This window comes from Chiloscyllium plagiosum, chromosome 15 (genome assembly GCF_004010195.1).
Source record: "Chiloscyllium plagiosum isolate BGI_BamShark_2017 chromosome 15, ASM401019v2, whole genome shotgun sequence".
NCBI lineage: Eukaryota > Metazoa > Chordata > Chondrichthyes > Orectolobiformes > Hemiscylliidae > Chiloscyllium > Chiloscyllium plagiosum.
The window spans coordinates 67,069,330-67,083,018 of record NC_057724.1 but is presented as its reverse complement, the minus strand read 5'-3'; the positions used below and the strand labels follow the sequence as shown (position 1 = coordinate 67,083,018).

Below are 13,689 nucleotides of genomic sequence, written 5' to 3'. Positions count from 1 at the left end.
AAAATATGAAAATTACCTTGACTGATGCTGTTTAATTGCCATTTATGTTAACAAGCTTTGTCAAATTACCACCTCATTGCTTTTAAATGTTCTGGTGAAGTCCATGTTGACTGTTGTAACCTAGCCTGCACAGAAAGGTAATCCGCTCATGGGCTCCAAGCTAACAATTTTAACAGGCAATAAAGCTAAGTTCAATCATGTTCTCTCTTAGCAACTCACATGCACCTTACAACAGCAAGCAGTACTGTCCAAAACTGCTATTATTATTTCTTTGTTACTTTTAAGCTTGTTCCTTGAGCACAGACCACTGAGATTAATTGTACATCTAACTTCCTACCCCAGCTGAACGGACTCAACTGAAACGATGGACAAAATGTGGCACCTTGTGATTTGCATTACCCAAAATGAGGATTCTACCAAGAGGAAAAAAAAACAAACTTTATATCGTTAATCACTTTACTCATGTATTCTACAGTCGATAATTAAAACCAGAGGGAAAAAGCACTTGCTGCAAAAATAATGTTGGAACCACTGCAGAGTAATGTAATGCAGTGTTTAAAGAAGTTAAGAAACTAGGAGCAGGAGTAGGCCATTCGGCCCTTGCTCCACCATTCAATATGATCATGGTTAATTCCCTCTCAATGATACATTCCCAATTTTCTTTCATTCTCCTTGATGCCTTTAAAATGTCTATACGTTTATCAATCTCTTTCTTAAATAAACTCGTGACCCAGCCTCTACAGCCTTCAGAGGGAGCAAATTCCACAAAGTGACTATCCTGGGTGAAGAAATGTTTCCTCATCTCAAGCGTAAATGGTCCTCTCCATATCCTGAGACTGTCCAGCCTGGTTCTAGATTCCCGCACCCAAGAGGGAGCATCCACCCTGCATCTACTCTTGCTGCCTGCATTAGAATTTCATTTGTTTCAATCAGATCCCCTTTTAGAGTCCTAGAGATGTACAGCATGGAAACAGACCCTTTGGTCCAACCCGTCCATGCCGACCAGATATCCCAACCCAATCTCGTCCCACCTACCAGCACCTGGCCCAAATCCCTCCAAACCCTTCCTATTCATATACCTCTTAAATGTTGTAATTGTACCAGCCTCCACCACATCCTCTGGCAGCTCATTCCATACACGTACCACCCTCTGCGTGAAAAAGTTGCCCCTAAGGTCTCTTTTATATCTTTCCCCTCTCACCCTAAACCTATGCCCTCTAGTTCTGGACTCCCCCACCCCAGCAAAAAGACTTTACCTATTTATCCGATCCATGCCCCTCAATTTTGTAAACCTCCAAAAAGGTCACCCCTCAGTCTCCGACGCTCCAGGAAAAACAGCCCCAGCCTGTTCAGCCTCTCCCTGTAGCTCAAATTCTCCAACCCTGGCAACTTCCTTGTAAAGCTTTTCTGAACCCTTGCAAGCTTTACAACATATTTCCGATAGGAAGGAGACCAGAAATGCACACAATATTCCAACAATGGCTTAACCAATGTCCTGTACAGCCGCAACATGACCTCCCAACTCCTGTACTCAATACTCTGACTGATAAAGGAAAGCATACCAAAGGTCATCTTCACTATCCTATCTACCCATGTCTCCACTTTCAAGGAGCTATGAACCTGCTCTTCAAGGTCTCTTTGTTCAGTAACACTCCCTAGGACCTTACCATTAAGTGTATTAGTCCTGCTAACATTTACTTTCCCAAAATGCAGCACCTCACATTTATCGGAATTAAACTCCATCTGCCCTTCTCAGCCCATTGGCCCATCTGATCAAGATCCTCTTGTAATCTGAGTCAACCTTCTTCACTGTCCATGACACCTCCAATTTTGGTGTCATCTGTAAACTTACTAACCGTACCTCTCATGCTCACATCCAAATCATTTCTTCTTCTTCTAGTGAATACAGGTCCAGTCAAACCAATCTTGCACCATATGATGGCTCTGCCATCTTCGGTGTCAGCCTACGGAATTTTCCCCAATCGTCCCATGGCAAGTATATCCTTCCTTAGGTTGAGGAGATCAAAACTGTACACAAGACTCCAGATGCAGTCTTACCAAGACCCTTTATAACTGGAGTAAGTCAGCCCTACTTCTAAAACCAAATCCTCTTTCAATGAAGGCCAATTTACCATGTGCCTTCCAAAATGTCTGAACATCTGCTTGCTTACTTTCATTGTCTGGTATACAAGGGACACCAAGATCGCCTTGCATAACCACATTTCACAAGATATCACTATCTAAATAAGACTCTGCCTTTCGTTTATTAAAAAAAACCTGAAGTGTAGAACTTCATATTTAGCCACATGAAACTACATCTGTCATGTGTTTGCCCACACAGATGACTTGTCTAGATCTCCTTCGTGAATCCTTCTTGCAGAGGATACTGAAACTGTTTGTGCCCATACGCAGTAAAACAGAGTATATCCAGTCTTAGATTGATAAATGGCAAGTAAAATTTGCTCTACACATTGTTAGGTAACGGCCATCTCTAATGATAGAGTGGCAAGTACTAATGTCCAAAGGGATCCTTGCTAATGAGTCACTGAAAGTTAGCATGCACATGCAGCAAGTTATTTGGAAGGCAAATAGTTGGCCTTTATTGCAAGGCCATTTAAGGACAGGAACAAAGATAGCTTGCTATAATTGTACAGAGCCATGGTGAGACCACACCTGGAGTATTATATGTAATTTTAGTCTCCTTATCTGAGGAGGGAGATTCTTGTCCTCGAGGATGTACAACAGATGTTCATCGTCCAATCCCTCAGATGGCAGGGCTGACTCATGAGGACAAAGTGAGGTCTGCAGATGCTGGAGATCAAAGTTGAAACTTTATTGCTGGAACAGCACAGCAGGTCAGGCAGCATCTGCAAATTTAGGGAAGGGCCTGTGCCCGAAACGTCGAATCTCCTGTTCCCTGGATGCTGCCTGACCTGCTGTGCTGTTCCAGCAATAAAGTTTCAACTCTGACTCATGAGGACAGAAACTGAAGAAACTGGGCCTGGATTCCCTAGAGTTTTGAAGAATGAAAGGTGATCTCATTGAAACTCGCAGAATTCTTACAGGCCAGCAGTAGATGTGGGTGGGAAGTTTCCCAGAATGTTATGTCTAGAACCAAAAACAGAGTCTCAAATTAAGGGGCAAGTAATTTAAGACTGAGATGAAGAGGAATTCCTTCACTCTAAGAGGGTGAGAATCTTTGGAGTTCTTTACCACGGAGCGATGTGGAAGCTTAATCATTGAGCGAGTTCAAGAAAGAAATCAACATCTCTCAATATTAGTAACATCAGGGATGTGGAGATAATGGAGAAAAATGGAGAGGGAGAAGATGATCAGCCATCAGCTGTTTAAATGGCAGAACACACTCAGTGGGGTGAATGGCCTATTCCTGCTCATATTTTCTATGTTTCTACTCAATGGCATCACCGTCACTGAATCTCCCACGATCAATATTCTGGTGATTACAGTTGACCAGAAGCTGATCTGGACCAGACATATAAATTCTGTGCCCACAACAGCAGGTCAGAGGCTACAGATTCTGCAGTGATTCATCTAACTGCCCAATGTCTCCCAGCCGTACAAAAAGATACAAGTCAGATGGAATGCTCTCCCCTTGTCTGGATGATTACCACTCCCACAACATTGAAGTAGTTTTGACATTATCCACGACAAAGCAGCCATCCACCACCTTAAACATTCACAACGTCCATCACTGATGCAGAGTTGGACAGCGCCATACATCACACATAAGCAGCATTGCAGCAATTCACAAAGGCTCCTTTGGGAACACCTTCTAATCCTGTGACATTTCGCTCATAAAAGTAGTGAGGAAAATGCTACAGTCAGTAATTAAAGATTTAAAAGTAGAGAAATAGGACCAAACAGGGCTGGTATGAATTCAAGAAAAGAAAATCATGCTTGACAATCTACTGGAATTCTTCGAGGATGTACTGAGTAGAGTTGATAAGGGGTATACAGAAGATGCAATTTATTTGGACATTCAGAAAGCTTTCAACTTTGAAAACTCTGCATAAGAGATTAAGGTGTATAATTAATGTACATGGAACCGGGGGATAATCAATTGAGATGGAAAGAAAACTGGTTGGTAGACAGGCAACAAAAGAGTAGGAATACACAGGTCTTTTGCCGAATGGCAGACAGTGATTTGTGCGGTACCACAGCATTCAGTGCTAGGACCCCAGCTATGCAAATTATGTATTAATGGTTTAGATGAGATCTAAATGTAATATCCCTAAATTTGCAGATGGCAGAATGTTTTTGCAGGGCAGTGGGGAGAGAAGAGGAGAAAAGAGGATGAACTATGAGGAGGTTGCAGAAATGCTCAGTGTGATTTGGACAAGTTGAGTAAATGGTTAAATGCAAATATAATAGATAGTCAGAGATGTACAGCATGGAAACAGATCCTTCGGTCCAACCTGTCCATGCCGACCAGATATCCCAACCCAATCTAGTTCCACCTGCCAGCACCCAGTCCATATCCCTCCAAACCTTTCCAATTCATATACCCATCCAAATGCCTCTTAAATTTTGCAATTGTACCAGCCTCCACCACACCCTCTTGTAGCTCATTCCATACATGTACCACCCTCTGCATGAAAAAGTTGCCCCTTAGGTCTCTTTTAGATCTTTCCCCTCTCACCCGCAACCTATGTCCTCTAGTTCTGGACTCCCCCACCACAGGGAAAAGACTTTGTCTATTCATCCTATCCATGCCCCTCATAATTTTGTAAACCTCTATTAGGTCACCCCTCAGCCTCTGATGCTCCAAGGAAAACAGCCCCAACCTGTTCAGCCTCTCCCTATAGCTCAAATCCTCCAACCCTGGCAACATCCTTGTAAATCTTTTCTGAACCCTTTCAAGTTTCACAACATCTTTCCGATAGGAAGGAGACCAGAATTGCACACAATATTCTAACAGTGGCCTAATCAATGTCCTGTACAGCTGCAACATGACCTCTCAACTCCTGTACTCAATACTCTGACCAATAAAGGAAAGCATACCAAATGCCTTCTTCACTATCCTATCTACCTGCGACTCCACTTTCAAGGAGCTATGAACCTGCACTCCAAGGTCTCTTTGTTCAGCAGCACTCCCTAGGACCTTTCCATTAAGTGTATAAGTCCTGCTAAGATTTGCTTTCCTAAAATGCAGCACCCCGCATTTATCTGAATTAAATTCCATCTGCCACTTCTCAGCCCATTGGCCCATCTGATCCAGATCCTGTTGTAATCTGAGGTAACCTTCTTCGCTGCCAACTACACCTCCAATTTTCGTGTCATCTGCAAACTTACTAACTCTACCTCTTATGCTCGCATCCAAATTATTTATGTAAGTGTCAAAAAGTAGAGGACCCAGCACTGATCCTTGTGGCACTCCACTGGTCACAGGCCTCCAGTCTGAAAAACAACCCTCCACCACCACCCTCTGTCTTCTACCTTTGAGCCACAATGTTGATAAACGTGATGTTATTCATTTTGGTAGCAAAACAGGAAGGCATATTATATGAACAGCTAGAAATTGAGATGGGGAAACATACAAGATCTCATGCACTGGTCACTGAAGGTAAGCATGCAGGTGCAGCAGGCAGTAAAGGTGGCAGATGGTCTATTGTGCTTGATAGTGACAGGGTTAGTTCAGGTGTCTTGTTGCAATTGTACAGGGTCTCAGTGAGACCACATCCTGAACTGTGTGTGCAGTTTTGGTCTCCTTTTCTGAGGAAACATGTTCTTGCTATAAAGGGAATGCAACCAAGGCCTATCAGACTGATTTCTGGGATGGTAGGAATGACAGACAAGGAGGTGGATTATATTCACTGGAATTCAGAAGAATAAGGGGCATCACATTGAAATCCACAAAATTTGAGCAGGATTGACAGGGGAGATGTAGAAAGGACATTCCCAACGGCAGGGGAATTCAGAACCAGGGTGCCAATCTAAAGATTCGGGGTAAATTATTTAGGTCCGAGATGAGAAGGTGCAGAGAGTGGTGAGCCTGTGGAATTCATTGTCACAAAAAACAAAACATTGTATGATTTCAAGGAGGAGTTGGACATAGCACTTGGGCTAATGGGATCAAAGGATATGCAGGAAAAGCAGGAAAAAGCTATTGAGCTGGATGATCAACCAGGCTTGAAGTGCTGAACCACCTATTTTCTATGGTTATAGAAGTACAAGGCAGCAAATGCAAGAAAGCATCACACCTGCAAGTTCCCCTCTAAGTCAAACCATCATAGCTTAAAACTATATTCCTCCACTGTCGCTGGGTCAAAATCCTGGAACACCCTTCCTAACAGCACTATTGGTGTCTCAACTCCAGTTGTCCAAGAAGTCAACCTATTCTCACCCTTTCAAGATGATGCAAGAATCGGCAAATCCCAAATGCAATGAACGTATTTATTTTAAAAATGAGTAAACAGATGGTCAATACTCAATATGGAGGTAGACGTGGCAATTAGTCAGGGTCTGCAGTGATCAATAAATTCAGAGGAGGGGAGAAACATACCTTTTTATTCGTTACATTGTTTGCTGCAGAAGTGGAATTTACTATTGGTGATGATGCTGAAGCCATAATTTATCCAGGTTCTTAGCGGAATCAAAGTCGACTGCAATAAAAACACACCAGTTAGCAATGACAACACATCCCAAAACCCAAACATTAAATCAACTGTGTTTAGGTCACTATAGTGAGATGTCTTCAATGTATTTTGATCAAGTCTGTTTATGTACTGTTTGATATTTGTTATATATAGGTTAGAAATGAAGTAACTCTTCATCTGTGAAACTATGCATCAACATTATTTTATATGCTTAATTCACAATCTATATCAGAATTTCCAATGGGGTAGATACAGTACACCAACTATGTAGGATACAGTCACAACAAAAAGAAATTGCAGGCTTCAAAGTATATTGCACTGCTGAGAGGAAACCAAGGCCAGGCATTACTGGACAGAAAGGAGGAGGAATCATTGCTGCTGATGCTCTCCACACACTAGCAGTGGGATAGCCCCTCAGTAAATTCTACTCACTTGTGTTAATTATATCAATTGAGGTTAAGTATATACAGGTGTAAAGCATCAACTGGATGGTTAATTAAGCACACACACTTTGCCCCTTTAAGAGACTGTGATTAATTTTGTTTTATAGGTTTTCAAAGAGTATAAAGAGACACTTAACAATAAGGGTGTGAATCGACTGGGAGCGATATACCTGAAATGATTCACTCTGTGAATAAATTTATACCAAGCAAAGACTGGCACTGGTTTCTTCCTCACCAGCTGGCTACCACAAACATAACATTGTGTTCCCAATCATAGTCAATGCATCACTAGAGAACAAAAAGTGTCTTTACCTTCAAAACATGAACTGGACCAACTGAATTATTGTTTTATCCTTTTCTGATAGTTACTCAAACAAAAACTGACTGCATGCGCAGAACTAATTGAAATGATATGAAAAAATAATTGTTTACAAATCAAATATCTTCAATCTAGAGTGCTTAAGGACTCGTGACCATTTAGGCAACAGAATCATAGTAAAAACTGACCTTTTGGGTTAGACAAGGTTTGGAAAAGGAGCGACTGTAATATCTGTACCATCTATGTTTTGAATATAAGATTAGTTATATCTAACTGCTTGACAGAGGTACAGGAAACTATATCCACACTCTCTATCCTAATAAGTCATTTAGACTTGAACTGTGGAACGCTGGAGGTCACAAACAAAGTAAGTGCTCCAATTTACTTTCTGATATCAAAACCTGAGATCCACATTATTGATATGGTGAGATAGATTTATTCACTCCTGAGACAACAGTGCCAAGTAGAGCTTTAAACAGACCAGTGTGCGCAAAAATGCAAACACAAACCACTAGCAAGAAAGAAATCAAAGCACAAACAGGACAAAACTACGTGCTCCTGTCAATCATACAGGTAGTCTCATTTAACATTGCGGTTGCATTCCTGAGAATCTCTGCTTTAAGGGAAACAACATTCAAGTGAATCGTGAGTTCCCACAGGAATCAATGCTGAAGCCAGAGTTGCATTCATTTGGTCACTTTCTTGTCCAGAATAACCAATGTACAAGCTGAAACGCTGTACTGTGCATTGCAAACTGAAATTACCTACAAAATTAAATTAAATTATTAGGAATTATCATATAAACTCACATCATCTGCAACATTTTGCTAAAGATTGCTGGACAGACCATTATTCAACTGTAAGTTACCATACATTTCTTTTGAGGACTATTTGGGACTATAAATATTTAATAGTTGGACTGCTATTTTCTGCTAATGATGAAACCTACTGTAAATTGTTTCTTTCTTGAATCATAGTCAACCAGGAAAAGTGATCATCTTGGTGGACGAATCAGAGTTTACTACAGTTACACATTTGGGACAGCTTGTGGATCAATAGGACACAATCAGTGATATATTTTGAGTTAAGTTATGACACTTGATTCATTTTTGTAGCAGTTAATACCATCATTTATCATCCTGATCAATTTAAAAATTTCCATTGCCTCTTTCATGAGTTCTAAAGTTCTTGATAGGCATTTTGTTGACAAAGCATAAAGGGATATAGAGGGTAAATGCAGGTAAGATACTTCTCCAGGTTGGGAGTTTACAACCGGGGGTAAAAATAAAGAGGATGGCATTTAGGACAGAGATTAGGGGAACAAGAGAGTGACAAAACTTTGGAATGTTCTCTCCCCAGAGGGCTATGGTAGCTCAGTCTTTGAGTATAAGTAGAGATTGATAAATGTTTGATTTGCAATGGTACAAGGGTAAAAGATACTGGAGTGTTCCATCAGCTATGATCTAAATAAACTGTGCTGCAGACTCAACAGGCTGAATGACTTACTCCTGTTGTGTTCCCAATGCTTGACAAGCTTGGATTTCAGTATGGTTGTCCTCTTCAGCTCATTGACATTTTAGTTGCATGAAGTTTTCATTGGAAATTTCCTCTGCAAGTAATTCCACCACGTCAGCATCATCCACTTCAAAGTCAGCATCATCCACTTCAAAGTCAACATCCCTTGTTCAGGCTCTGATTTCTCACTGAATCTTAAGGACATCATAAGATTCTCCATGGCCACTGATACCATTCAAATATGACAAGATTTAATTCCATTTGGATGCTACTGCCATGTCAAAATTCTCTAATTAATGGCACACCTGTTGCCTTGATGAATCAGGAGAAGATACAGTGTCAATGATTAGTCTTGAACACTGCTTTGACTCCATGATCCAAAGGTTTTATCAATGAAGGCATGTTGGGTAGAAGGCAAATCACCTTCACATTTGTCGACACTTAAAACGAAACGGACAATTGCCCAAGAAGAACAAAATCTTAAAAGATGAGATTTTCTCTGGCACAATATTCCCTCCATGCATAAATAGCAAACAGCAAAACCATTCTTTAAAGATGACAGGTATGTGTTCCGAGAATAATCCCATAACACCAATGGTATTGTAGATTGGTACACCATGAAAAGTGTGGACTTATAATCTCCTACAGCATTTGGACTAAGCAGAATACTCAGGTGAACTGAGGCAACTTTAAACCATGGCACCATCCTGTCTTCCTATGCAGCCCTGTAACTCATTTTAGTAAGGAGCCACTTTCTTCAATGACTCTGTGACCTGATGACACATTAACACAGGATGTCAAAGAGGAAATACAAAGGTAAATCTAAGAAATGAGCCTTTAAAAAGATCATGTTAAATCGGACAACAATAGGAGGATTACCTTTACATGGACACCTAGTTTTCAAGTATTCTAGAAATAAACGTTTTTTTAATTCTCCTGTTGAAACCATCCACTAGTCCAAACGTTCAAAGCTTTTTTTTTTGCCAGTAACTCAGTTGCTACAAATTAAAACCATGCTCCTTACCTTCCTATACAAAAGATTTTCATACACCTTAAATTCATCAAAAAAAATTGAGATTATACTTCATGTTGAATGCTGGAGAGCACGCAGAAGGAGATAAACAAAAAACATCCGTCCTCATCTTATCCCAGCTCAATACCTAAAAGCTAGGATCTGAAAGCTGTTTTTTGAATTTTCCAACACAATACATTAAATAACCTGGGGAATTCCCAGTCAAAACGTAAGAATGTTACTTCATTTGAAAAGATTCCTCAGATTCCTCAAATGGCCATATGTAAAGTCATTCCGTACAGTTTATTATACTATTTTTAAAATGTTCTACAGTTCTGGACAATATGAACAAAATAACATAATAGTTGTCATGACCTCATAATTCCCAAAGAGCTTTTGAGGAAATGAATTCCATATGAAACATGCATTGTTGTAATAATGCAAACTCAAGTAGCTAATTTGCACAGTAAAAGTCCCACAAACAATATACAAAATTAGATAGAATCTTAGATAAATGATTTAAGAATCTACTAATGCTTTTTGAGGGAAAACTGTTGGCCACAGGACACAAGGATAGCTCCAATGCTTTAAGTAGTGTCATGTGATGCTTAGCATCAACCTCAAAAGACCGATGGCCCTCAACTTAAGTGCCATTTTTCTGATGAGAGGTTACGACTTTTCAGCACTCCCTCAGTGCAGCACTGAAGAGTCAGTGAGGAGGCCTGCTGATGTCCCTGAAAACAGGGCTAAACTCAAGATCTTCGATCTTCCATGCCAAGAGTAACACCATATGATTTTTTTTTCCTCCTAGACCATACACATCTGAAAACTGTAGGAAAGAAAGACTTGGTGAAAGCTTCGCTCATGGCCCAGCGGGTATAATGACGTGGTGCTGAACCATACAAATTAAGGAGGTTCAAAGACTCCATCTCTGGTTTATGGTTAATTAACTGAATTTAGCACGATAATTGGCCTCCGATCACAACCATACTCTCCATCCTTGACTGCTATTCAGCAAAACACATACATCTGTCAATACGTGGTGAGGCCTGGAACACAAGGTCCGAAAGGTTCCGGCTCACTGCCCAGGTTTGCACGTAAATGAACAGCTGCAGAGTCTGCAGTTGCCTGTGCAAGTGTGAATCTACAGGTTTAGGATAATAGTGTTGTGGAGAATTACTTTTTTATTTGAAAAATAAATCATCACAAAGGCAAGTGCACATTTGACACGTGATCTGGGTGCTGTAAAATTAGAGAAAAGTTTAAATAGTTTGCTGTTCTAATGTAATATTTCAAACCTCACTGGAAAAATTAAATCTAAAGATCTTGGTGAAGTAAATAGTCTGGGTTTGTCACTTAGCCAACTGGAATCTTAACACACTGTTCTGGCATTAAAATGCATTTTAAGTGACAAATGGTTCTTTGTTCTAGTCTCTGCATAAATGCAGGAGCACATCTCTGAAGAATTTTTCTTATGTTCTTTTTCAAAAAAAAAGGTAACATAATTTACAACTAGGAGAAACAGTTTTCATGCCATGATCTTGAACTTTGCCTCCTAAATAAAATCCTGCAGAGTTCACTTTTCTGCAAGCACACAAGGAAGTTAACTTATCCTCGTTTACTGTCTGAGGGTAGGGCAAGGTCTGCTCTAAGGACCAAGCCAATACCAGCCTCCAGGAAATGCCTGGACCCACTCAACCAAATCCTTTATTCCCTCCAATTTTTTCTCCCTTGGCCAGATATCATGGGTGTAACTTAAACCAGCAACCGGTCATAAGACCAGCATTTAAACTGTGCCACAACCACTTTGTACATTGATCCTTATTATTCTAAAGGATACCCTGTTACAAAATTCTGAACTATACTACAATCCAAAAGCAACTGAAGAGAATAAGTTGAAATAATTGTGAATAATACCTCTGGATAACTAGGAGGCAATAGCAACAATCAAAGAAGAAGTGGGTAAATCTTGGAAGTATACATCCATTTCTAGCCAAGGTACTAAATTGGATCTTCTCAGTAAAAGAAGTCCAAGCCAATTTTAAAATTCTGAGGAATGCTTGTTGGACAAAGCAGAACCAATATACAAATTCCATGCATTTTGTTACACACTGATAACATGAACACAACACTCGTTCTTTTAAAAACAAATCTGCCAATAGCAAAGGAATTAATTAGACAGTCACACCCAAAAGACGCATAATTCAAAGTTGCTGGTCAAAAGAATTCAACAAAACTTTGAAGTGAATTATTTCTCTAAATACCATCATCTAAGTATTTTTAACCACTCAGTTATTCAGATCCATGCTAGTAAAATCATGACTGTAAAGGATTGTGCTGCACAATGACAGCCCAGCAAGATTTGATTATAAATCCTCTCACAAATTGTTTATTTGTTTCAAGTAGACCTGAATCACTGTATGATTCAAAGTCATGCTGGCTTTAATGTAGTAAGATTATCTTCTTGAAATGCAATTTCACCATATAATCAATCTGCTGTTACTCTAATGATCACTGCCTGCTGTCCAATTCTAACAATGCAAAAAATTTCACACCAACTTGCTGGTAGGACATCTATTTCTGAACATACAGTATCCAGCATCAATCCTCTTCTACAAAAGTAAGTTTCTCCAGAAAGGAAAGATCTTTTACACTCAAAAATGGTTTCTCTCTTAAGCAAGTGCATTATAGTCTACAACAATTTAAATTCCCCAGCTACCAGCCAATCAAATTAACCTAGAATTTTATTTGAAAAGTTTCAGTAAGAGAGATCATGAAACCACGAGATTACTGTACAACCCTTTTTCATTCACTAATGTCCTTCAGTTGCCTTAGGTCTGGTTTTTGTAAATGGCCCTAGCCCCACAGCAATAAAGTTAATTCTTAACTGACTTTTGAAACAGTCGTGTAAATTACAGTTGTACCTAATCACTACAAAAAATAATAAAACCAAATTAAACCCTCTGCCATTCACCAAGACACACAGTAAAGACACACCCTGACCCTCCAAAGTCCTCCTTAATAACATTTTATTCTGAGGAGTTGGGAATGCTTGACACTCACTCCCAAAATACTACCATCCAAAAACAGCTCAGACTCTATTAGTACAGGGTGGACGGTACACGTGATGATACAGTGTACATACAAAATCCGAGGACAGGCAAAATCGACGTTTCGGGCAAAAGCCCTTCATCAGGAATAAAGGCAGAGAGCCTGAAGCGTGGAGACATAAGCTAGAGGAAGGGGGGGGTGGGGAGAGAGTAGCATAGAGTACAATAGGTGAGTGGGGGAGGAGATGAAGGTGATAGGTCAGGGAGGAGAGGGTGGAGTGGATAGGTGGAAAAGGAGCTAGGCAGGTCGGACAAGTCCGGACAAGTCAAGGAGACAGTGTTGAGCTGGAGGTTAGAAACTAGGATGAGGTGAGAGAAGGGGAAATGAGGAAGCTGTTGAAGTCCACATTGATGCCCTGGGGTTGAAGTGTTCAGAGGCAGAAGATGAGGCGTTCTTCCTCCAGGCGTCTGGTGGTGAGGGAGCGGCAGTGAAGGAGACCCAGGACCTCCATGTCCTCAGCAGAGTAGGAGGGGGAGTTGAAATGTTGGGCCACGGGACAGTGTGATTGATTGGTGCGGGTGTCCCGGAGATGTCCCCTAAAGCGCTCTGCTAGGAGGCGCCCAGTCTCCCCAATGTAGAGGAGACCTCATCGGGAGCAATAGATACAATAAATGATATTAGTGGATGTGCAGGTAAAACTTTGATGGATGTGGAAGGCTCCTTTAGGGCCTT

At 40.5% G+C, this 13,689-nt stretch overlaps 1 protein-coding gene across 5 annotated transcripts in view; it reads right to left on the bottom strand.

Annotated features, from left to right (window-relative positions):
- The window catches only part of mtm1 (myotubularin 1), a 161,876-nt gene that overhangs the window by 113,381 nt on the left and 34,806 nt on the right, over window positions 1-13,689 (bottom strand). For 2 of the 5 annotated variants that reach the window (XM_043705109.1, XM_043705113.1), the window contains exon 2: window positions 6,524-6,623. In XM_043705109.1, the coding sequence (XP_043561044.1) occupies window positions 6,524-6,589 (66 nt within the window). In that variant the 5' untranslated portion in view covers window positions 6,590-6,623. Of the gene's footprint in view, window positions 1-72; window positions 93-6,523; window positions 6,624-6,875; window positions 6,975-13,689 lie in introns of those variants that run through there. The other 3 variants (XM_043705110.1, XM_043705112.1, XM_043705111.1) reach the window with 3 other exon arrangements.